Here is a 23,646-nt window from a genome sequence, read left to right on the forward strand (position 1 = left end):
GACTCGGTCAACCGGACCGATTACTTGGCCGGGTCAGTCCTGAGGCTATTGAAACGGTTCGACTCGGCCGTTTCGGTTTCGAAACGGCCGGTTTGTAAAACAGTGCTTGTAGCAATACATCTATATTCTTCTGAACTTGGGCATTCTTCTGAACTTGGAACTCATGTTTCGTATTCTTATATTTTTTTTTGAGAACTTTTTTTTTCTCGATGTACCATTTTGTCGCCCATTTGCACGTTTCAATTTGATCAGTCCTAAGTTCTTTGATTTTCTTCTTCAGTTTCTCATTTTTCTGTTGAATCTTCTTGCTCTGAGCTCTCAACATTTCATTTTCCTTCTTTATGACCTTCTCTAACATGTTTGCTTCCATCAATTCCTCTTTTAGCTCTTCAATCTGTTTCTCTAACCTTCTCTGTTTCTTGTTTGTAGGTGCTGGCTCTTTCCTTTCTCCCTTGTTACTCTCAATTTCCATTTCTGCTTCCTGTTCTGGTTGTGAATTAGTACTGCTTTCAATTTCCATTGGTGCATTTGCATTCGGCTCTGGTTGATCATCTTGTGTTTGATTCCTTTTTATTCTCCTTGATCTTCTCTTATAAGTGGTGAAGATTTTATATTTTCAATTTTCTTGGCAGTTTCTTGCCTCATCCTTCTTGTCCTTACACTACTGCTGGGTTGAGGAACATTGCTTGACTTACGCTCAGGGATTTCCTCATCAATATCAATCATAAACTCTGTGCGTTCTTGCTATTCCTGTTCATCTTCTCTAATTTTAATTTGATTTTCAATCAAAAATTCTTTCCATGTTTTTCCTCTCCTCTGCAACTCAAATTCAATTAGAATTTTGATCAACCCAAAATGATACAAACTCCTATCTTCATTACCTTTTTGTTTCTGAATGGTCTTCGACATTTTAGTCAAACTCTGTAAGAGAAAATAGGGCAGACTGATGGTGCATTGACCTTTTAAGTGCAACAGAATTTTTATGTGATATAGGTATACTATACTGTAACGTCCTTCACATGTAACAAATTTCTGAATAATGTATACCATTTCGTCCCATGGGTGAATTAGCCAGCTTCTAGGAACACCCTTTTTCCAATTGATAGAGGAAACCCTTGACCTAGACATAAACTGAGTCCATGATTTTTCCCTAAATTGTTTGGTTTTGAAATACTTTTCCCCTTCTGGACTGATTCCCAATGTTTGTGCTATTGTATCCTCTGAAATTCTAAAAGAGAAATTTCCTATTAAAGCTTTCTCTCCATTGAAGGAAAATGCAAATTGCTTCGTAACTTCTTCATTGTTTCCATTGAATTTCTCTAGAAAAGACAACCAGTGTTTTTCCCTTAAAATCGTGACACAGTCTTCATGATATTGTGAACTATCAAATTTTTCGGGCTCTGCTCTATTGGTCATTTTGTTAAAAATCTCTGTTCTAACCCCTTTTTTTATGCTCAAAAATTCAATCAGGGTTTTTAACTTGTTACCTCTTTTCCTGCGTTCCACTGAGCTGACCTGGTAACGTCCTCGATTCTCTGAGTTTACTTCTTCAATTGCTTGAGCTGACCTGGTTAACGTCCTCAAATTCTGGGCGGAAGTAAAAAAACTCGGGATAAGCCTGTCTGCTATATGTTCTCCCTTTATAGCACCTACTATCTCGGCCCTCTTTGAGAAACTCAGAGTCTGAATACTAACGCCGTAACTAACTTTATGAACTCAGAGTTTTATAAAATGAAAACTCAACAGTCGACCTTCATCCAATTGCTATGATGATAATGCAGAGTCGGAAGGCGCATTCAAATCATGAATACAGAGGAGCAGTACTGATTTGCAGAAGCATAATCATGATAACACAATATGCAAATCGTGTGATGATAACGGATATATTTCATAAGCAGACTTGGGTCAAAAGATTGTTTTATAACTCCAGCAGTCGAAATGAATGAAATCATTTGAGGACAGACGGTTTAACACTTGTCTTTCCATTGAACGGACTTGTACATTGAGTATCCACTACTTGTTGGTACTTGATTGCCAGAAGGCCGATTTAAAAATGATGAGTTGATGACAAGGTTTGAAGAGCGGTGTATGAAAAGGTTTGAAGAGCGTAGTAGGAATAAAAATAGGCTAAGGTGTGATAGGAAATGATAAGCAGAGTGATAATGAGGTGAGTATTTAGGAATATGACAAAGGTTATGGGGATAAGGATTTTTGAAATTGATAACAAGCAATAATAATTATCATTTTTAACACTAAAATAATTTAAGAATTTTAAATGTTAAAAATGAATATTTCAACAATACATTACACTTGTTGGTTGAAAAAACACTGATTTGGCGTGCACAGGTATCACTGATCTTCATTGTACAGGTATGACTGATCTTCATTGTCTAAAACAGGTCCCTTTGAAATGAAATTGAATATAACAAGTCCCTTTAAAATCTGAAGAACCATGTTTGTGAAGCTTCTTTTATCCTTGGTGTTGATGTAGCCTTGATTATAATTCTGATGATAAGCAACCTTTGAAAACTTTGTTGAAGTAGCCTGATGTATCTTGAATGCAGTCTTTAACAGGTCCCTCTGATATTGGTGATGTTGACATAGCCTTCTGAACAGGTCCCACTGCATATTGGTAATGTTGACATAGTCTTCTGAACAGGTCCCACTGCATATTGCTTGAACAGGTCCCTCTGATTAGAACAAAAACAGCTCTTTTATTGAAATACTGAATTACTGAAACAAATTCCTTGAAGATTTAAAAATGAGGAGATGAGATAGGGAAAAACCACTGTTTCTTCTCCCCCACTAAGTCTTTGACTTGTCCTCAAGTCATTATTGAATTGATGAAAAACAGTAAACAAGTAGAACAAGGAATTCTTACCAGCCAAATGATTGGTTTTCTAGTAAGAATTATGGGTTAGAGTGTGCCAGAGTCTGGTTTTCACATCTAAACCATTATTATTATTATTATTATTATTATATTTTTTATTTTTTTTCAAATGAAATTGAATTAACTAAGGTAGAGATATCACAGCTGAAGGCTGCAATATCTCAACCTCCCTTTGCTGAGATACAGTTTGAAGAGAATCTGCTTTGCTGATGGGCTTATGATAGAGTTTCAACCTATGTCCATTGACAATAAAGGTGTTGCCTTCTCCATCAATTGTAGTAAGCTTGATTGATCCATTTTCATATACTTGAACTATTTCATATGGGCCCAGCCAATGTGTTGTAAATTTGGCTTTATGATCTCTGAATTTAAAGTCAAAGAGTAAAGCCCAGTCTCCTTCTTTGAACTGTTTCTTTTTAATGTGTGCATCATGCCACTGCTTCCTTTGTTTCTGCATTAGGATTGTTGTCTCCTCTGCTTGCTGCCTCATTTCATCTAACTGGTTCAATTGCCGAATTCTCTCTGTTTGTGCTTCATTGAGATCAATTCCTAAATCTGTAGCCATCTTATAAGTATGTATTTGAAATTCAATAGGAAGCATTACCTCTTTTCCATACACCAGCTGATATGGTGTAAATCCTATAGTGTTTTTCCACATGATTCTGTAAGCCCAGAGTGCATCTTTGAGCTTCTCTTCCCAATTCTTTCTGTTCATTGCTACTGTCTTAGTGATAATTCCTTCCAATGTTTTATTTGTAGATTCCACCTGGCCATTGGCCTGTGGATGGTAAGGTGTACTTTTCCTGTGTTTGATTTTATATTTTTCTGTGATGTCTTTGACCAGCTTTGAAGTAAACTGAGTACCTTGATCCGTCACTATCTCCCTTGGTACTCCATACCTTACAAAAATTTCTTCAAAAAAGAAGTTTACCATTGTTTGTTCAGTTGCCCGGACTAGTGCTTTTGCTTCAGCCCATTTTTTCACGTAATCAGTACATACTAGGATGTACTTTTTGCCTTTGGAAGTTGGATTGATGGGCCCTACAAAATCTAGAGCCCATTTCTCAAATGGCTCTAAATGTACTTGAGGCTGAAGTGGCATTTCATCTGTAGCTATTGGTCTGCCCATTCTTTGACAGCTATCACAACTTTTCACATACTTCTTGGAATCCTTAAAAATAGATGGCCAATAGTATCCAAGACTGAGAATCTTGAATGTTGTTCTTTTTGCTGCAAAATGCCCACCACACGGTTCATCATGACAAGATTTTAAAATATCAATTATTTCATCATTTCTTACACATCGTCTAATAATCATATCATAACCGGTGTAAAATAAATCTCCATTAACCCATGAATATCTAGCACTTTGTTTGATCAGCCTCTTCTTTTCCTTTGGAGTAAAACATGGAGGTGTTTTTCCTGTGGACAAATAATTAGCTAAGTCAGCATACCAAGGATTTACTATTGAAATTGCAAATAAATTTTCGTCTAGAAAAGAATCTTCAACCGGAACAACCTCACCTGAATTTTGCAGTCTAGAAAGAAAACCTGCCACCTGATTCTCCTTACCTGGTCTATCTAACACTGTAATATTAAATTCCTGTAATAATAACAGCCATCTGGTAACTCTGCCATTAGTGATTGGTTTATTCATTAAATACTTAATGGCAGAGTGGTCAGTATGTACAAAAACCTCATAACCAGTTATATAATGTCGGAATTTATTCACAGCATGTATGATTGCAAGCATTTCTTTTTCAGTGACTGTGTAGTTTAATTCTGCAGGTGTTAGATTTTTACTAATGAAATAGATGGCATAATTGAAAGACTCTTCTTTTTGGCCTAATGAGGCACCTACTGCAGTATCAGATGCATCTGTAAAGATGTGAAATGGTAGGGTCCAGTTAGGTCCTTTTAAGACTGGTGTGGTTGATAACTTTTCTTTGAGTGTTTCAAAAGCTTTCTGACAATTCTCATTCCAGTTAAAAGGTGTATCTTTTGCTAGAAGCTTAAACAGAGGTGAAGCTATTTTACTAAAATGTTCAATAAACCTTCTGTAATAGCTTGCATACCCAAGAAAACTTCTTACCTCTTTTTGAGTCTTCGGAATTGGCAAATTGACAATGATCTGGATTTTTGATGGATCAACTTTAATGCCTTGAGAAGAAATATAGTGACCTAATACTATTCCTTCATTTAACATCATAAAACACTTTTCATTGCTCAGGGACAGATTAGCTTCAACACATCTCTTCAAAACTTTTTCAAGATTTTCTAATGAATGCTCAAATGAATTACCATACACTGAAAAATCATCCATGTAAACTTCAACACATTCATGAACTAAATCAGCAAAAATAGCTAATACAGCTCTCTGAAATGTAGCTAGAGCATTGCAAAGTCCAAATGGTAAAACATTATAGGCATAAGTGCCCCAGGGACAAGTAAAAGTGGTTTTGTCCTGGTCTTCTAAGGCTATCCTGATCTGGTTATAGCCACTGAAACCATCAAGAAAAGAGAATGATGATTTCCCAGCTAACGTGTCTAGCACTTGGTCAATAAATGGTAGTGGGAAATAATCTTTGAGTGTTGCTTTGTTCAATTGTTTGTAATCAACACAAATCCTCCACTTGCCATTTTTTTGGGCACTACTACCAATGGGGATACCCACTGACTGTCAGAGATAGGATAAATAAAATTGACTTTCAATAGTTTTTGTAATTCATCTCTAACAATATCCCGAAGCATGGGATTCATTCTTCTCTGTGGTTGCCTCACTGGTTTGATATTACTATCCGTATAAATATGGTGAGTGCATGTTTCAAGTTGAATTCCATGCATATCGGTGTAATCCCAAGCAAATGCTTTCTGATATTTTCTCAATACTTGAATCAATTTTTCCTCCTGAGATGAGTCTAGGTGAGTGCTAATATTCAAAGTTTTTCCTGGACTAATCTCTATGGTCTTGCTCTGTGTGTTTGTGATAGATTGAATGGGAAAAATGTTCTGAAATATTGTTTGCAAAGAATGAATGGTACATGTTTCCTGAAAATTCTGTGCCAAAAGTTCATCTGCAGCATGGTATTGGTCATTTCTTAATTCTTCAGAAATATCAGGTTGAGAAAGGAACAATTCTACCAAATCATCATTATTATGTTCTTGAAAATCATAGATTTGATTGATGCTGAAAACAGATTGAACTTCTTCCTTATCATTGTATTTATCATCAAACCATAAATTGTGTGCTACTGCTGGTGATTGTGCTGATGGGTAAAGAGTGAGTTGTTTTCTTTCAGTTTCTCGTGAAATAATCATATTACCCAATCTACATCCTATGAATGCATCAGCAGTTGCTAACCATGGTCTACCAAGGATGATGGGGTGTCCTCCTAAATTAAATTTTGGCTGAAGAACTAAAAAGTCCACTGGATACTCCCAAGAGTCCAGTGAAACAATTATGTCCTCCAAAATCCCTTCAGGAATCACTTTAGACCTATCAGCTAGTTCTAGAACAATTGTTGTGTGCTGCAAGTTTGTGAGCTGCAGTGTTTTCATTGTTTCAAGAGTCATCACATTTATTGCGGCTCCAAGGTCAATTAAGGTGTTTGGAATATGTATGTTGTTAATGATTGTAGTGACTCTGGAAATACCAGGATCAACATACTTTTCCATTGAAATGGTGTTTGTCATAAGGTCAGCTAAATGTCCAATAACATGAATAGTTTGTGGATCAACTCTTTTCTTAGTAGGCTTCTTGAGGCATAGTTCTTTGATTGCTTTAGTATATATCGGAATGTCTTTTATGGCTTGTAATAGTGGAATTTTTATATAGACATTCTTTAGCTCATCTAAAACATCAAACTGTGGTATAGACATGGGGAGTTTTGCTTGGACCAATCTTTTTGGAAAAGGTGGTGGATGCAACGGTTGCATTTGTTTATTTTTTATGTCATCATTTTGTTTCCTTGGAGTTGGAGTTTCATTTTCATTTTCTTCGTTTTCTTCTTGTTTTTCAGCTATTGGAGGTTCTTTTTGAAGTACCTTACCAGACCTCAGCGCGATATTTTGTAAAGGTAATGTGGGATATGATGGTCCCTCATGTACATTGTAAGCTGGTCTCTCTGCTCTGTTATTTGGATTTGGTACAAGTTGAGCAGGAATCTGAGTGGGTCTAGGAGGTTGGTTAGATGGAAGTTGTAATTGAGGTGGATTTATTGGTGGAGGAGCAGGCAATGCGTGTTGAGTGTTTTGGGGTTGATAAACAACTTGCTGCTGAGGATATGTTTGAGGATATTGCGAATATGGCTGATGATATTGTTGATATGGCTGAGAATATGGTTGGTATGGTTGAGGATATGGTTGATATTGTTGAGAGTATTGCTGGAATGGTTTCCATTGTTGTTGTGGGTAATTTTGGTGTTGCCATGGCATGGGTACATTCCAAGAATTCTGAACATACATCTGATCTTGTGCAGGAAATTGCAAATTTTGGTTTGGAAACATACCTGGAGGTGGAGGTCTTGGTTGCCACGGTCTCTTAGCGCCCATGAAATACACATTCTCCATATCTGTGTTAGCTTCCACATTACAATTCTGCAAAATCTTGACTTTAGAGCAATGAAATATATCATGATTTTCAGTACAAAAGGCGCAAACTTGAATGTTTTCTAATGGGCAGTCTTTCAGAGCATGTTTCTTCCGGCATTTTGGACAAAAGACAGCCATTAATTGATCTTCCTCTTCTTGTCTTTTCTTTGCTTTCAGAGTGTCAATTTGAGTTCCTAAGGTACTTAATAGATCTGTTTTGAATTCTTCTAACAAGTTTCCTATTTCAGCCCTTGTGACACTTGCTGAAGCAGATTTTGTGGCTTTGGATGATAGAGTTCTTTTTCCATTTCTGGTTTTGCTCCTAGAATAATTTTCACATAAATCAGCAATTTCTTTGAAAGGTAAGGTGGAAATATCACCTTTGCCCATCAAATTAAGATCATCTAAGTATTCCTCTCGAATGCCCTTCATAAATATTGTTCGAATCAGATCAAGAGACATGGTTCTATGTTTTGATTTTTGTAAATTGTAAACAAATCGTTCCAAGTACTCCTCTAAATTTGCATCCTCTTGTTGATTCATTCTAAAGATATCATCTTTAGAATCTTTCGATCTACAATAAGGTTGGTATTTCTTTAGGAATATTTTTCTCATGCCATCCCAATCAGTTATTGCATGTTCACCAAGTCCCATGAACCATCTTAACGTTGATGCTTTTAATGTTGTTGGGAAGAGTCTAAGCCTATGGGCATCATCTGTGTAACCATATGTTCAACATACTATGTCAAATTCAAACAAGAATGAATCTGGATCTTCTGAAGCCATGCCATAAAAGTTTGGTAACACAGATGGAGGTATGTTTTTCATTTTTATTTCCTCATCATAATTTTCTCCTGGTTCTTGAATAGGAAATTTAAAGGTTGACTCTTCCTCCTCTCTTCGATCTTGATTTTGTGGTCCTCTTGCTGATCCTCCTCCTTCCTCAGCCATTTTGATAGGTTCCTCTGTTGATTTAATTTCTTGTTCAGTGTCACTTGTTTCAAAGAGAAGTTGTTCTAGTGATTTTTCTCCTTCTTGAGATTTTTCAAAATCAGTAGGTTCAAGGAGAGATTGTTGAGTTATTTGCTATTTTCTCTTTTTATAGAGGATTCAGGGAGATATTTCTTCTGTGATTCGTGTGCCAATAGAATTTGTCTCTCAATGAGTGTGAGTCTTTGCCCTGATTTCAGTTTATGCTCTAATTTTTGTATGGTGACTTTCCTAGCTGGTGTTGTGTGTTCAATTTTTCCTAAAGGGTCTGCTCCTAGTGGTGGATTACTTTTTGGATGGGGGGTTTTTATGAATCTACCTTTATCATCTCTAGGTCTAGACATAAGTAAACATGACTTCTAAAATGATGAATCAAAATTAAATCTATGTTTTTGTTTGTTTTTGTTTGTTTTTTTTATTTTTTTTATTTCTTTTTTTTTAGAAATCCTCAAGTTGCGCCTCCCCGACAACGGCGCCAAAATGTAGAGACCAATCCAGGGGTCTAGATTAGACTAAATTTAATTTCAACCAAGGTAGGTAAACTTATAGGCACGTGTCTAAAGTTTATAGACCTAAAAGGATCTCATCTATCTAAATAAGTGTCTATTGTGACAGGCTACAGCACTCTTTTACAAGAAATTGAAATATGTTTCCTTTCACAATTTAAACACTTATATCATCTAATTTAATTAACTGTTCTAAAAACAGAGTGTTACTCGTCTGAGTTCTCAATCCTCTTACAAGGACATAATTCACAAAAACTTTTTCAAGACAACACACTAAGCATACCAAAGATCAAATTCATACTAAGCATACCAAAGATCAAATTCGTGAAAACAGAGTCCATAGAAATATCTTGAAATTCAATGTTCAATTAAACCTTTTACAAAGTCTGATTCAATAATTTTGCAATTGAATTTCCAAGGTACTACTATGAATAATAAAATAACAATTGCAAGAACTTCTAATCAAACTGATCAACTCGCAAGCAATGAAATAACATCAAACGCTATTCAGATCTGAAGACTAAATCCTATGAAACAGAAACGAAAGTGTACCAATCTTCACGTAGGGCCCTTCCACGTTTTGATGGCACATTTAGAAAACTTCAGATGATAAGAACGCGAAGTCATAAACACCATATGAAATTCTGCCTTTTGATTAAGTTCTGAGAATCGATTAAATTCAAAACAGAGTTCTAGAATACGCTTACAGTCTCAAGTCTGCTCTTGTCTAATCTCTTTTCCTTACCAGCGTTCCTCTTATTTATTAAAATTTACAACCAAATGTACATTCATTATCACTTCAGATGTTTTTGCTTTTACAATCAAAAAGGCTATTTTCGTTTTTCCTAATCCTAACTGATTTCTAAAACAAAACGAAATCAGTTTAGGTAACTTCAGATTTTTGTTGCTTTTACAACCAAAAAGGCTGGGTTTGACCAGCATTGACCATGTATTCAGGAGCTCCAAATTCGATGCTAAATAGATTTTCCACCATGTATGTACATCCTAGATCACGTCCTTATCTTCTGTTCCGATTTTCCTGCCATGCCACGTGTCACAACATAAACCAATTACAGGAAGTCATGACATCCCGTAATTTTGTTGAAAATTTCCAATTTTTAACATAAAAATCCATAAATTAAATTTAATGTAAAATAACAATTATAATGCTTCATTAATCAATTTCAATGGACTATGAGGGGTTTATGGAAGAAAATGATAGATAAATGATGGATTTTTAGAAGAAAAGAATGGCAATAAAATAGTACCAACAGACAGCGAGGATGACAATCCTCCCCACCTTCTCAGGATCCTCCTTCAGCTCCTCAGCTTCCAAAATGGGTCCTTGCTACTTGGGATGCAGCAAGTGCTCTTGCCGGTGATCCTACATATCAGCGACGTACACGTTCTCAGTATGATAGAGCCTCTTCTTTACTGGCTCAAGCTTCAGCGAATTATGATCCTAACACCTTTGCAGAAGCTTCAGGCCATCCAGATTGGGACACAGCTATGAATGAAGAATATCGTTCATTATTGGCAAATGATACATGGGATCTTGTTCCTCTTCCAAAGGGACGAAAACTTGTTAGATGCAAATGGGTTTACAGAACCAAGTATGGACAAGATGGAAAAGTTGATAAACATAAAGCTCATCTTGTTGCTAAGGGTTTTTCACAAGTTGAAGGCATTGACTATACTGAAACCTTCTCCCCTGTTGCCAAAATGAACTCTATCCGCCTTGTTCTTTCCCTTGCTGCCTCTTTCAAATGGGAAGTCCATCAGATGGATGTTAAATCTGCCTTCTTGCATGGGGACTTGCATGAAGAAATCTATATGGAACAACCTACTGGCTTTATACAAACAGAATCCAGCCTTGTATGTCGGCTTAAGAAATCCCTTTATGGACTCAAGCAAACCCCTCTGGCTTGGTATGCCAAAATGGATAGCTTTCTTTTAGAAATTGGCTTTTCTAGGTGTCATTCTAACAATATTGTCTACACCAAGAAAGTGGGCAAGTCTCTTACCATTCTTGTTCTTTATGTTGATGATCTTATCCTACCGGTAGTGATCCCAACCTTATAAACCATGTGAAGTCCAGCCTTAAAAAGAAGTTTGAAATGACACACTTAGGACACTTGCATTATTTTCTTGGTCTTCAAGTCTTGCAATCCAAGGAAGGTATTTCCCTTTCCCAGTCCAAGTATGCCTGTGATCTTCTACGCCATTTTCACATGGAAGACTGTAAGCCAGCCCCTTCTCCCTTTCAGTCTGGAGCCAAACTTTCAGTCACTTGTACTTCCCCTAAAGTTGATGCTACCTTATACCGTCAACTTGTGGGAAAACTTTTGTATCTGACCCATACTCGTCCTAACCTTTCCTTTGTTGTTGGCCTTATTGCTTGGTTTATGCAAAACCCACATGAAAGTCATTAGAAAGCAGCTAAAAGAATACTTCGTTATGTTCGAGGTACAGTTCAGTTTGGGATTCATTACAGTGCAGAAGCATCTCCTCTATTGGTTGGTTTCACTGATTTTGATTGGGCTGGTGACCCTGATGATCGGAAGTCTACTGCAGGTTATGTGTTCACTCTTGGTTCAGGAACTATTACATGGGCTTGCAAGAAACAAAGTGCCATTTCTCTTTCTTCAGCAGAAGCAGAGTATCGTGGTGCCGTAGAAGCTAGTAAGGAAGCCCTGTGGCTTTGTCAGATCCTGTCAGAGTTTGGCTTTCAGAAGCAACATCTGACTACACTTTGGTGTGACAATCAAAGTGCCATTCAACTATGCAAAGATCCAGTCCAACATCAGCGCAGCAAACACATTGAACTGCACATGCACTTCATCAGAAATTTCATCCATGACCATGTTCTTGAAGTGCAATATTGTTCAACAGATGATCAAGTTGTGGACATCTTTACAAAGGCTCTCACAAAGGCGAAGTTTACTAAACTTCGATTTATGGTTGGAGTTCAGGAAGTTGTCACTAAGGGGGGATAGGCTCTAATGCCTCCTTCCTTCTCCTATTGTGTCATATTTGTACATCCTTCAATCCTATCCCAAGTTATTCTTAAGGGGGGATGTTAGGATATTCCGACACATAGGAAATAGTTAAGTATAACTTGGTCTAGTGTAGAGTTAGGTAAAGTGTGTTTCTTTACTATGTACTTTTGTAACTTACAATCCGACGGTCACGATATGTAGTGATCCGATGATTCATTCTCTCCCCGGTATTACCGACACTTGATCCGTGGCTTAACACCCGATTGGTCCATGATCTCTATTTAAAGAGCATGGAGGGTCATTTGTAGTGTAACCGTTCATGAGAGAAGCTTATGTAAATTTTCATTCTTTTATTAATAAATTGCCTGAAGTGTCCGCGTTGGCTCAGGCCGTGGACTGTTTCCCTCTTTGATGGTTTTAACCACGACAAGAATACAGGTGTACTGATCTGTGATCTGTTTGTGAGCGGTGTCCTTTGGTGTTCTGTCTGAAGAACTTACCCTGTAAATTCCTACACTGCAACTCGGACCTGCAATTCTCGGCCTCCTGTAACACTACGGAAAGCTTAATTTCGCACGTGTGGGCAGAAAAGATCATATTTTTGTCTTCTTCCTTCACTTTGAATTTCTCCTTTGCTTCTAGACTTCTACTTTCTTCTTTTCCTTTCTTTATTGTTGCAAATCGAATGTGTGTTCAAATGAGTCAAATCTCCTTCTATATATATGCTTTCCATGAGGTCGAATACCCTTCTCTAGGCCGATTTCTTCACTAGTAGGGCCAACTTGTGCTTGGAGGCTTATTTTGACTTTCTTGACTCAAAATAAATTTTTTTACATATTACAACTTGCCCGAGTGGGTCTTATAAAAGTAATATTGACTCTCTTGAAGCATGAAGAACATGCTTAACCTAGTTGAACAGTCAAAAGAAGCATGAAACCCATGCTTGAAAATAATAATTTTTCTTTATTCTTTTGTTTGTTACATAAGATATACATAATGACATGAGTACAATGACAATTATGAAGACCGAAACCAGTTACATTTTCCAACACTCCCTATTAACTAGGGAGGTATTCATAATTGTACTATCGCTACAAGGATTTTCGCAAACTGAAGAGTTCCCTTAAGAAGAGTTGGATTGATAAGCCATCTTTTAAGAATCAACATCATAACCAACATTGTCAACATAGTAAGGCCTTAACTTGACAAGCTCTATTGATATTAGAGCATAATGTTGGGAGGCCTCATGAGACACTATACTACCTCTAAAAGTACATACCCCATCTGGATGTTCACAAGGTATGTCCTTTTAAGACTATTCTTATCTTGGATTCCCAATCCTCAAAGAATATCAGTCCTTTCAACTACACTTGTCTTTGATACATGTCCAAACCTCATAGAGTGTCGGTCAACAAGAATACCTCCTATCATCAATTCTTTATCCTCAAGGAGTATCAATCTTAGATGCTTATCCAATCCTCCATTCTCCTTCCTAGTGTCTTCACTAAAACTTACAGCGGTTAGTCCTAGTCTAGTGCATGACACATGGAGAATATGATGTCTCAACCTAGAGAGGAGATCCCCATTCCATCTTGATTGGGGAACAGATACTTGCTCCTTCTCAAACATTGAAGGAGACTTCTTACTCCCTCTAAAGCATAGAGAAGATTCTTTTACTTCCTTTCAAATGGGAAGCTTTCTAGTGTGTCTTCATCAATACTTCAGCAACAAGTCCTTCATGGAGATCTTCAAGTAGCTACATGGCTCCTCTTTTTCGTATCTTCATGAAATTGAGCTTCCATCTTCCTAAATGTACTGGAGCCAAATTGTGACAGGATTCGGGCCATCAACCTTTCATATCACTTTCCTCTAGTCATCATCAACAAAGACATTATATTTAACCAATCAAAGTAGAGCTTAGTCATAACTCCCTTTTGACATGAAAGTGATCTTCATTGTTCATATGAACATCGAGTTATCTCTTTGTACTGCTACCTCTTAATCCCAAGATGATGTAAACATCTTGACCACACAATCCTTCAAGGATTACCAAAACCATCCACTTAATCCATGAATTCATTGAATTGAGTTTAAAACCAACAGTTGTAGATATACTTGCCTCAATTGCCATTATGCTTTTCTGCACTTTCCTTCCAGGTAGCAAACCATATACTGACCAAATCACAAAAAATATCAATATCAAAATTACCTCAATATGATGGCCTCTTCAGATTTTGCTTACTTCTGATATCAACATCTTTCCGCATGGTCTTTTTTCATCTCTTACAAAAGATCATTTTCCATGCTAATCACTTGTAATCAAAGTGCCTAGAAAGCTATAATGTCTTCTACCTTGGAGTTGTCATTATTAACTCTCTTTCTTTCTTCAAGAAACCATATTCAATGTTGATTAATATCATCATGTCAAGTCTTACTTTTGTGGAAGAGTCTTGATCCAAACTTCTAGCATCAAGTGATCGTATGAAAGACTTTCGAGCATATTCTTACAACCAACTTTTCTTGCAAGATTCTTGTAGACATAAATTCTACCTTCTAGAGAAGAGTTACTAAGAACATGCATACCTTTTCTTTCATATAACCATCTAGCCATCCTTCCTTGAACGAGCTTGCTTCTTATACCTATTGAAGATAGGTTTCTTTTCTTAAGAGGAGAAAGACTTTAATTATGCCTTTCATACTGCAACTCGACCATCTGCATTCCTTCATCCTTCAAGAGTATTGTTTCCATACTAGATGGAATATACTAGTCATAATGCTTTTTCCAAGAACCTTCCCTAAATGATGGTTCTTATAGGAGGATCTTGGTGACCCTTTTTGCAAGATGACTCCTTCTAACATTATGTTAGAAAATTCTTGGATGATCTATGATATGCAAGATGATCTAAATCTTCTCATTCTTTGACAGCTAGATGACTTTTCCAAAGCAATTTGATTATGTAGATTCTAACTCTTCTACCATCATATGCTTCCTTCTATGATGCCATGCTTCAAAAAAATCAAGACTTCTTCTAAAGAATGCAACTATGCATGCTTACTCTAACTTCTACTTTCTAATAAAGGAAAGACAAATTGCAAATGAACTTGATGGAGATGGAGCTTCCTTCAATAATAAAGATCCTTGGGATCTTCTCCTTTCGGCTTCTTCTCAGGTTCTCCCTTTTCTTCAGCTATGTGAGCTTCACTCCTTTCCTTCCTTTTGTTGTTTTTCTTGTTTGGACAGTCCCTCTTGAAATGTCCATACTCATTGCATCCAAAGCATTGAATCTTGGACATATCTTGTTTTCCTTTGGACTTTCCAAACTTCCCTTTCTTCTTCTTCTTGGACTTTACAACAAAAGCTTGAGACTTCTCATTTGATTCGGTGTCATCCTTTGCCTTTATCCTAGTTTCTTCCAAGATACATTGAGCCCATAGTTCATCAAAAGGAGTAGTATCCTTTCTTGAGTAGACACTAGTTGCAAAACTGTTCTAATCAGGTGGAAAAGCATTTAAAACACAAGTAATCATTTCTGAACCAGAAACGACTTCCCCGAGCCCTTGCAACTGGTCTCTTATTTGTGAGATCTTCATAAGATAAGTGGCCATGTCTTCATCCTTTGACTTCCTTATTCTATATAGTTGATTCCTCAAGGATATCTTCTGACTTGATGTACTTATAGAGTACAACTTCACCAACTTATCATATATTGCTTTAGATGACTTCAAATCAACAACAAAGGGAATGAGATGATCTTTTATGGATATCATCAAAATCATTGACTATATTGGGATCCCCATCATCAATATCACCCTCTAAGCATTAAAATAAGATAGTAAAATCTTAACATGTCAAATCGAGATTCTATTTGATTGATGTGTATATTTTTATTAGGGTCATGATAGAGGAGTTGTTGACTCAATGCCACCAACATCGAGGTACATAGAGGGCTTGGTCCTCTTAATTAAATGTTAGTTCCATACCTTCTTGCATGACAACTCCAATGGAAACGTTCTAATCCCGCCAATCCTGAAATCCTGAAAACTATCAAGTCTATTGGATTTTGAGTGGGATCTAAAATTCTACTTTCTCCATATGAAATCCAATGAGGTAAAAACGACTCTCAAACACCTTGATGAAAATGAAAAATAAAGGAAAATGTCACTTTTACTTTAAGAATTTAACAGTACCATGTAAGGCCTAGACAAATTCACTTCCCAACACTAGGAATCCCTTCTAGCATTGCTTAACTGCCCTTGGATGCACTTAAAAACCTTTGAGAGCTCCAAACCTGTGACTGAATTGCGTGAGAATGAGGCGATAAATCAATTTTAGGATTTTTTTCAATGGACACATGTCCAAATTGCGGGACACTAGTAGGACTCATGTCCAACACCAATCAAACTCAAGTCCTACAAACAAGACACGAGTCAAACTTGTGTCAGACATGTGTCATCCACGTGTTGTGTCTGAAACATGAAATATGGGACACGAGGGGGAAGGAGGACGTGTCCTATGACTTAGCTTGCGTGGTGCAGGTTGAGTGGTAAGTTAGGTTTCCTTCCTCTGTAATTGGAAATTTTGCAATTTGCCTTGTTTTGTAGAAGGAAGGCAATTCTTCTGGCTTTGTATCTGGGACTTCACATGGTCAATTCAAAAGACATAGAAATTAAACATCTCTGGGAACAAGTCAATCAAATGCAGGAGGAAATTTACTCTCTGCATCTGAACCACGACAGATCTGTCTCGAGCATAACAACAGTAATGGATATTTTGGTGGAACAAAGAAGCATTATTCGGAGAAATAAGGATGAGCTAATCTTCCTGTGTCAACAAGTAGAAAATCTCCAGCTCACAATGGATAGAGGTCCATATGAACCAGCTCATTCAAGCAGTGAACAGCCCACAATTGCTCAGCAAGTTCCAGACTTGAATCACATAATGATAGAATCGTCCCATCACGAAGCAGTCAACGAACAAGATGGCTTATCTACTTAGTTTTCATATATGTATCTCTGTAAATATTGCCTAATTTTACAAGTTTTTTTGTGTATATGCTATATATGCTTCTAGTCATAGTGGAATAGCTGGGAAAACACTTTCAAATTTTGGGGATAAGAATCCTGAAAGAAACCATTGTTTCCAAAACTTTATATGGGTCAAGCCAGATTTTGGTCGAACTCTTCTGATGTAATTGCTGCACATCTTATGTAAATTTGATGGAAAATATTCTTGTTCTTGTTAAACAAAAACAAACAAACAAAAAAGCTTTACCTATGCAACCAGGATTGAAGCTTGCAAACTTGACAAATCAGAGATAGTAAATGAAACTCTTTACAGACAATTAGTTGGGAAGTCTCATTTATCTGACAAACACCAAACCAGATCTCGGATATTGTGTGAGCTATTTGTTCAGAATTAACAGAACCCAAATTGGTTCACTGGAAGGCTATCAAGCAGGTACTTGGAAATGTGAGCGCTATTTTTCTAGTAAAAAAAATCATGGTACTTTGAATTTTGGACCAGTGTACACGAGAAATGACAACTTTTGTTTGACTGAATACACAGGTGCAAATTGAGCAGGCTCCATCGATGATCGTTGGTCAACATCTGGTTTTGTTCTTCACATGTATTCAGGTGTAGTTTCCTGATAAAGTTAAAAACAGTGAACTCTCACTATTTCCTCCACTGGAACTGATCTGGCTTCGTAGAACCCTCAGTGACATGGGCATATTGCCCACTCAGCCTACAATGGTATTTCGGGATAATTGAAGTATTTTGAAAATAGTGAAAATTCCTGGTATGCGTGAAAGGACCAAACACATAGAGATCCATTATTATTTCATCAGAGAAAGTGCAGAGTAAGGAATTAGAAATTCAGCATTGCCCTATTCAAGACTACTTGCAGATTGCTTCATCAAGACACTATCCTGACTCAAATTTGAAAATTCCGAAACGAATTATATGTAACGGCCAATGTCCACAAATTAGATAGTCGGGGAGGGTGTTAGAAACGACGAGTATCTAGTTAGTACTGTGTTTAGGTTAGTTGCGAGAAGACTGTTTTCTTACGGTTCTGAGAAGTTCCAACGAACCCTGGTCTTCCTTTTTTTTTGCCTGTTCTTATACTCATTCAATGTCTTTTCCGTTTTATAAACACTGCTCTTTTTTTGCTCTATTTTTAATAGGGGAATGGCCTTCAAGCACAAAGACAAATGTGAAAAGTAAAGAGAAAGTAGCAGAGGTGATGGAGAAATATTGCGAGAACTAGTTTACATTTGTGTAGGCAATCAATACCTTCGAGTGATCCCAGACTTCTGCAACAGTGAGAGGTCCATGCTCTCTGATAATGTCGTAGAGAACTCTGGAGACAGCTTGGGCGTCTTCGGGTGGAATCTTTGGATCAACGGGCGGCTTCAATGCTGCCTTTAATTTCCTCGCCATACATCGCGCACCCGTCGCGACAAACATATTTCTTCTCTCTTAGCCGCAATTGAATTCTGCGCTCGCATGAATACCCTGCTCGCTTTCTAGCCCATTTATCCAAAATGGAATTAGACGCGCCAACCTCTTCGGATATGCCCGCTCAAACTCACGCGCAGTGTAGCGGAATATTAATGTGAAGCGAATTCCACGGTCGGCGTAAGCCAGTCTATTATGAACTTGTTATTTCATGCGTCTGAGAGGTTCTGTGCAAAACATGTCCCCCATTATTATATTTTAAAATAATAAAATATTAATAAATAAAAATTATTTTCATCATTAATTAAATATTAAAATATTAATAAATAAAAGTATTTTTATTATTAATTATAAATAAAATATTTTAATGTTATTTTGAATAAATAAGTTTTTTATAAGGTCTGGAGTACCCAAGGTATCTTGGATTGTTAATCTGTTTCCTTAAAATTGCTTCTCCTTAGCGACTTAAAGAACAGATTAATGGCCCAAGATCCAAAGGCATCTCGTAGGAGTGAAATTCTGCCCTCTATGGACCACCACTAGGTCATTCCAGGTGGCTTCGTTTTCTTTGAATAACAGTGATGAGTCACTGCATTCACGGATAAATTAATGGCCCAAGATCCAAAGGCATCTCGTAGGAGTGAAATTCTGCCCTCTATGGACCACCACTAGGTCATTCCAGGTGGCCTCGTTTTCTTTGAATAACAGTGATGAGTCACTGCATTCATGGATAACAGCTAGAGATGGTGATTGTGCTCGCTACTTTTTGACAACTAAGTTTTTTATAAAGATGTGTAATTTATTTAACCCTTAACATTTAAAAATTATAAATTACAAAAATACAAAATTAAATATAATTTATAAATAAAATATTTTAATATATATAGGCACTTAATTAATTATAATTACTCATTTCCTAGGTTTATTATATTTATATTTGTTTTTAAAAACATATGTAATTTTTTTAATTATCTATTTTTTTATGTTTTTAGTATTTGTTTTTTTCACTTCTTTCTTATGTTAATAATTTCATTAATTATTATGAATATTTTAATTTGGTTAATCTTTTTTCAATTTTGACTTCTTAAAGGTGTCCAAGAGTTGATAAAAAACCTTATTGAGTTTCTCGTTTATACATTGATGATCATGGGTCGGTCCAAAGAACAAGAATCTTTCAATTAACTTGGATTTTTAAGTTTGGTGGAATTTAGGGGCTTTCGCAGGAAGCAATAATTTAATCCGCGGTGGCAGCTTCAAACCCTCAACCATACCGAGTGGATCTTAAAATAAAAGGAATTTCTCGCTGGCTAGCGATTAATGCTCTCTCAATGATCATGGAATGGATTGGAATGGCTTTTGACTTGTAAATCATTTTTAATTAATAGCAATCAGTGAACAGTGAGCAATGAGAGTAGTGAGTAGTGAACAGTGAACAGTGTGAGAGCAGGGAGCTTTTGAGCAGCAGAAGTATCGAGCAGCAAGCAAGGAGCAGCGATAACATGAACAACAAGGAGTAGTGCGAAGTAATCTTGGCATTTTATAGACCTACATATTTCTCGAGACAGGTTGGACGACAAATGCATTCAAACATGACAAAGGAACAAGAAATTTCAAAACATGTGGAGACAAATGATTTAGGACAAGTGAAAATTGCCTCATCCGCCAAAGTTGGGAAGTGGGTTTGGGTCAATGCCAAACAATATCGGGGCATTTTAAAACAAAGAATAGCTTGTCTAAATGGGAGCAAACAAGGAAGAAACGGTCTAAAAGGAAAAGTACTGGAGCCCTTCGCAAAAAGCACTCAAACAAGTCTCCTCTATAAGCACATGGCAACAAGAAATCCAGAGGAAAAGTCATTGATGATTCTCCCCTTATATAGTCCCACATCCACACCTCTCGCCTGGTCATCTAATCTTTATGTGAAAGAATTGTTAAATGCAAAACAAAGGTTGGAGGTTTTAGAAGCTAAAGGGAAGGAAAGAGATCATAAAATTCATATAATAACAGATGAGAACAAGGCTTTAGCAAAAAGCAATAAAGTTTTAAAAGAACAAGTGGCATTGCTACAGGAAGTGCTCCTGATAGGGAAGATAGAATGGCAACGCATGAAGGCAGATGTGCAAAACATAAAGAAATCTATAGTGGAAAGTACAGAGGTGGTGAATGTGAAATCATCCAAGGATAAAGGGAAAATGATTGCCCAAATAAATAACCATGAAGGGAACGCAAGAGAAGAAACGAAAGGAAATTCCACCAAAGTTTCCAAAACTTGGGCTCAAGTATATTAGCAATTCTGCTAATAAGGAAGGAGAAACAAATATTCAGGTTGACAACATGCAAGATAGTGAAGGCAAGGAAAGACAAAATAGGGCAGCAAACATAATTATTAAAGGGGTGAAAGACTATGGGAAAAATGAATGTACTCTTGACCTTGCAAGAGACTTCTTGAAATACAAGTTGCTATGGAAAGGACAAATATGTCAAGCATGGAGGGTGGGTAAGTTTAACCAGGAGCCAGGCTCATAAAAGTCATTATGCCTAGCTCGTGTGATAAATATTTCATTCTAAGCAAGAAACATCTCTTGAGGGATTCTCATTTTTCCTAAAAGAAGATCTAACTGTAAAACAACAGGAGGAAAGAAGGGAGGAAATTTTAAAGGTTAGGACAGCAAGAGATGAAGGCAAGAGAACATGGATTTATAAAGGCAAAGTTGTGATAACGCGATTTGGACCTCCTTCCAAAATAGAGCAGCAAGATGGTAATAAAGAAGAGGCAACAAACTCTTCAACAGGAAATCAGAAAGCAAGGTCAGTATGGGAAAGCAGGGACAAAGACTCAAATGTGAGTCTTGCATGTCAAAATAAATAGCAATCAAGTCATACCCAGGTTTCCTTAAGATTAGTTTGTTGGAACTACAGAGGTTACCCATGGAGACGAGGACCTGGGTTAGGGCCTATTGCGGAAGATAGAGACATAATTTGCCTCATAGAAACACATGAGCATGAAGGGTGCAAGACACCTCTGTTTGAAGGATACTGGAAGATGGTAGTGTGGAACAAGGCAGCAGGGAATGGAAAAGGGCATGGGGGTATCATGGTTTTAGTAAGGGAGAAAAAAGGTCATCTCATTTAGTTAGAAAAAGAAGACTCAAATAAGCAATTCATTTGGTTTAAAATATCAGAAAATGGAAACCACATCAGAATTGCAGCATGCTATTTTGCGTCGCAGGTTTCAAAATCTACAAAGGTAGAGGGCTTGACCACAAAGATCCATTTTCAGCCTTAAAAGCGGATATTGCAACATATTCGTAGCTAGGTGAAGTCCTTATAGTGGGTGATTTCAATGCTAGGACTGCAAGTGAGCAAGTTAATATTCTTTGTTGTAAAGATGATTGTGACCCTATTTGGCTTACAGAAGAAAGTAATCATCAATGGGAAAGAATTTCAGAGGACAAAGGCTGCAATCTCTTTGGTGAACAATTGCTTACTCTATGTGGGGCCTTTAATTAGTCATTTGTAATGGCTTGACTAGATGGGCAAATTCCGGTAATTTCACTTGCAATACTTACAATGGAGCAAGTGTGGTAGATTATGTAATTTGCTCACATGGTTTGTGTAAGAAAATGGAGGAAGTTTTGATTGGAGATCAGTTGTGGGACTTGAGATTAGATCACAAGCCAATTTATTTATGTTTCTCTTAGATTGGAAAGAAACAATTAGAGTAAAAAATTCAGCATGTCCAACAAAATCTCCCACAGGGCATAATTCTTTTGACCCTAGAAAATCGTAATACCTTCAAAATGACACTAAAGAGGCTCTTCAAGAAGGAGAAAATTACAATTCCCAGCCTTCATAGTCATGAATCAACACATTTAATTCATTGCGCACTTGCAAAGTGTAAAAGAGCAAAAATTAAGAAGTCTGAAACAAATTGCTTTCCAGTTAATGCCTGGTTTGACGAGGAATGCAAAAAGGCAAGGAGAATGTGGAAAGAGTCAAACAAGGATAACATAAAGCTCAAAGCTTACAAGCAATGATTAAGCAAGAAAAAGGTCGATTTCATGGTTTCAAGGAGGGAAGAACTAATCTTCCTTGTGAAAAATAATCCCAAATTATTTTGGAAGGAGCTCCAACCGAAAAAGATACAAATTGGAAATAATATTACAGCTTCTAAATGGTTTGACTATGCAAGACAACTCTATGAGTAGGTTCCCAAGGTTGACCCTCCCCCCTTGGTCAACATTGATACTGAACTTTTCACGGTACAAGAGGCAGAGATGGGTATTGAGAAGTTGGGTGTTGGAAAAGCAAAAGACATAGCTGAACTCCAAGCAGAATATCTAAAGTGGGGCTCAAAGATTCTTGCAACCCACATTACAAAAATCTTCAACAACATCATACAACAAGGGCTCTCCACAGATTGGACAACTAGTATGGAAATACCTCTTTTCAAGAGCGGTGACGTCAATAATCCCTCCAATTATAGGAAAATCATGATAAACCCTTTGTTTGCAAAGCTATTTGGAAGCATGCTAGAAAACAAAATTAGCAAGTGGGAAGAAGAAAGAGATAAGTGTGCTAAAGGGCAAGCAGATTTTAGACCTAAACATTCCACAGTTGATCATTGTATAACTTTAAGGCATATCATTGAAAAATTTTGGGAGAAAAAGGAAGAAGTCTTTTGTTGCTTTGTTGATTTCAGAAAAGTGTTTGACTCGGTTCCTAGGGATAAGCTTTGGCATAGAATGGAGGAACTTGGGGTTCCTAAACATTTGAGAGCAGCTATGCATAGGTTGTATGAAGAGGTGAATGTCAAAATTAGAACTTCAACAGGCATTTCTAAAAGTTTTAAAAGCGATATCGAGGTCAAGCAAGGTTGCCCACTGTCTCCTACCCTTTTTGGTTTATATATCGACAAGCTTGAGGAGTGGTTAAACTCGCAAGGGGGTGATGGTATCTATTTGGGAAAGTTTGTTATAAGGCTTCTTTTGTATGCAGATGACCTTATTCTAATTGCAAAATTAGCTCTTGGTTTGCAAGAGCACTTGAAGGTTTTAACCCCGTATAGAAATTACTTGCATACAAATTCTAAAATGCAGAAAATAAACAATGCGAGAGCATAACACATAAAACACATATACACAGAGATTTTCCCTTGAATCCCAAAACCGGGACTACCAAATTGATTTTTCATTATGTTCCTTTCAATGT

The 23,646-nt window shown here is 36.9% G+C and overlaps 1 protein-coding gene across 1 annotated transcript in view; it reads right to left on the reverse strand.

Moving 5' to 3' along the window:
• The window catches only part of LOC149218276 (uncharacterized), a 53,922-nt gene extending 35,261 nt beyond the window's left edge, over positions 1 to 18,661 (reverse strand). The window contains exon 1 of the mRNA XM_089383885.1: positions 18,271 to 18,661. Within this exon, the coding sequence (XP_089240011.1) occupies positions 18,271 to 18,444 (174 nt within the window). The 5' untranslated portion in view covers positions 18,445 to 18,661. The remainder of the gene's footprint in view (positions 1 to 18,270) is intronic.
• Between the last annotated feature and the right edge of the window lie 4,985 nt (positions 18,662 to 23,646).

Source organism: Pinus tabuliformis, chromosome Q, assembly GCF_031772625.1.
Source record: "Pinus tabuliformis cultivar Carrire ecotype Pingquan chromosome Q, CPIR1, whole genome shotgun sequence".
NCBI lineage: Eukaryota > Viridiplantae > Streptophyta > Pinopsida > Pinales > Pinaceae > Pinus > Pinus tabuliformis.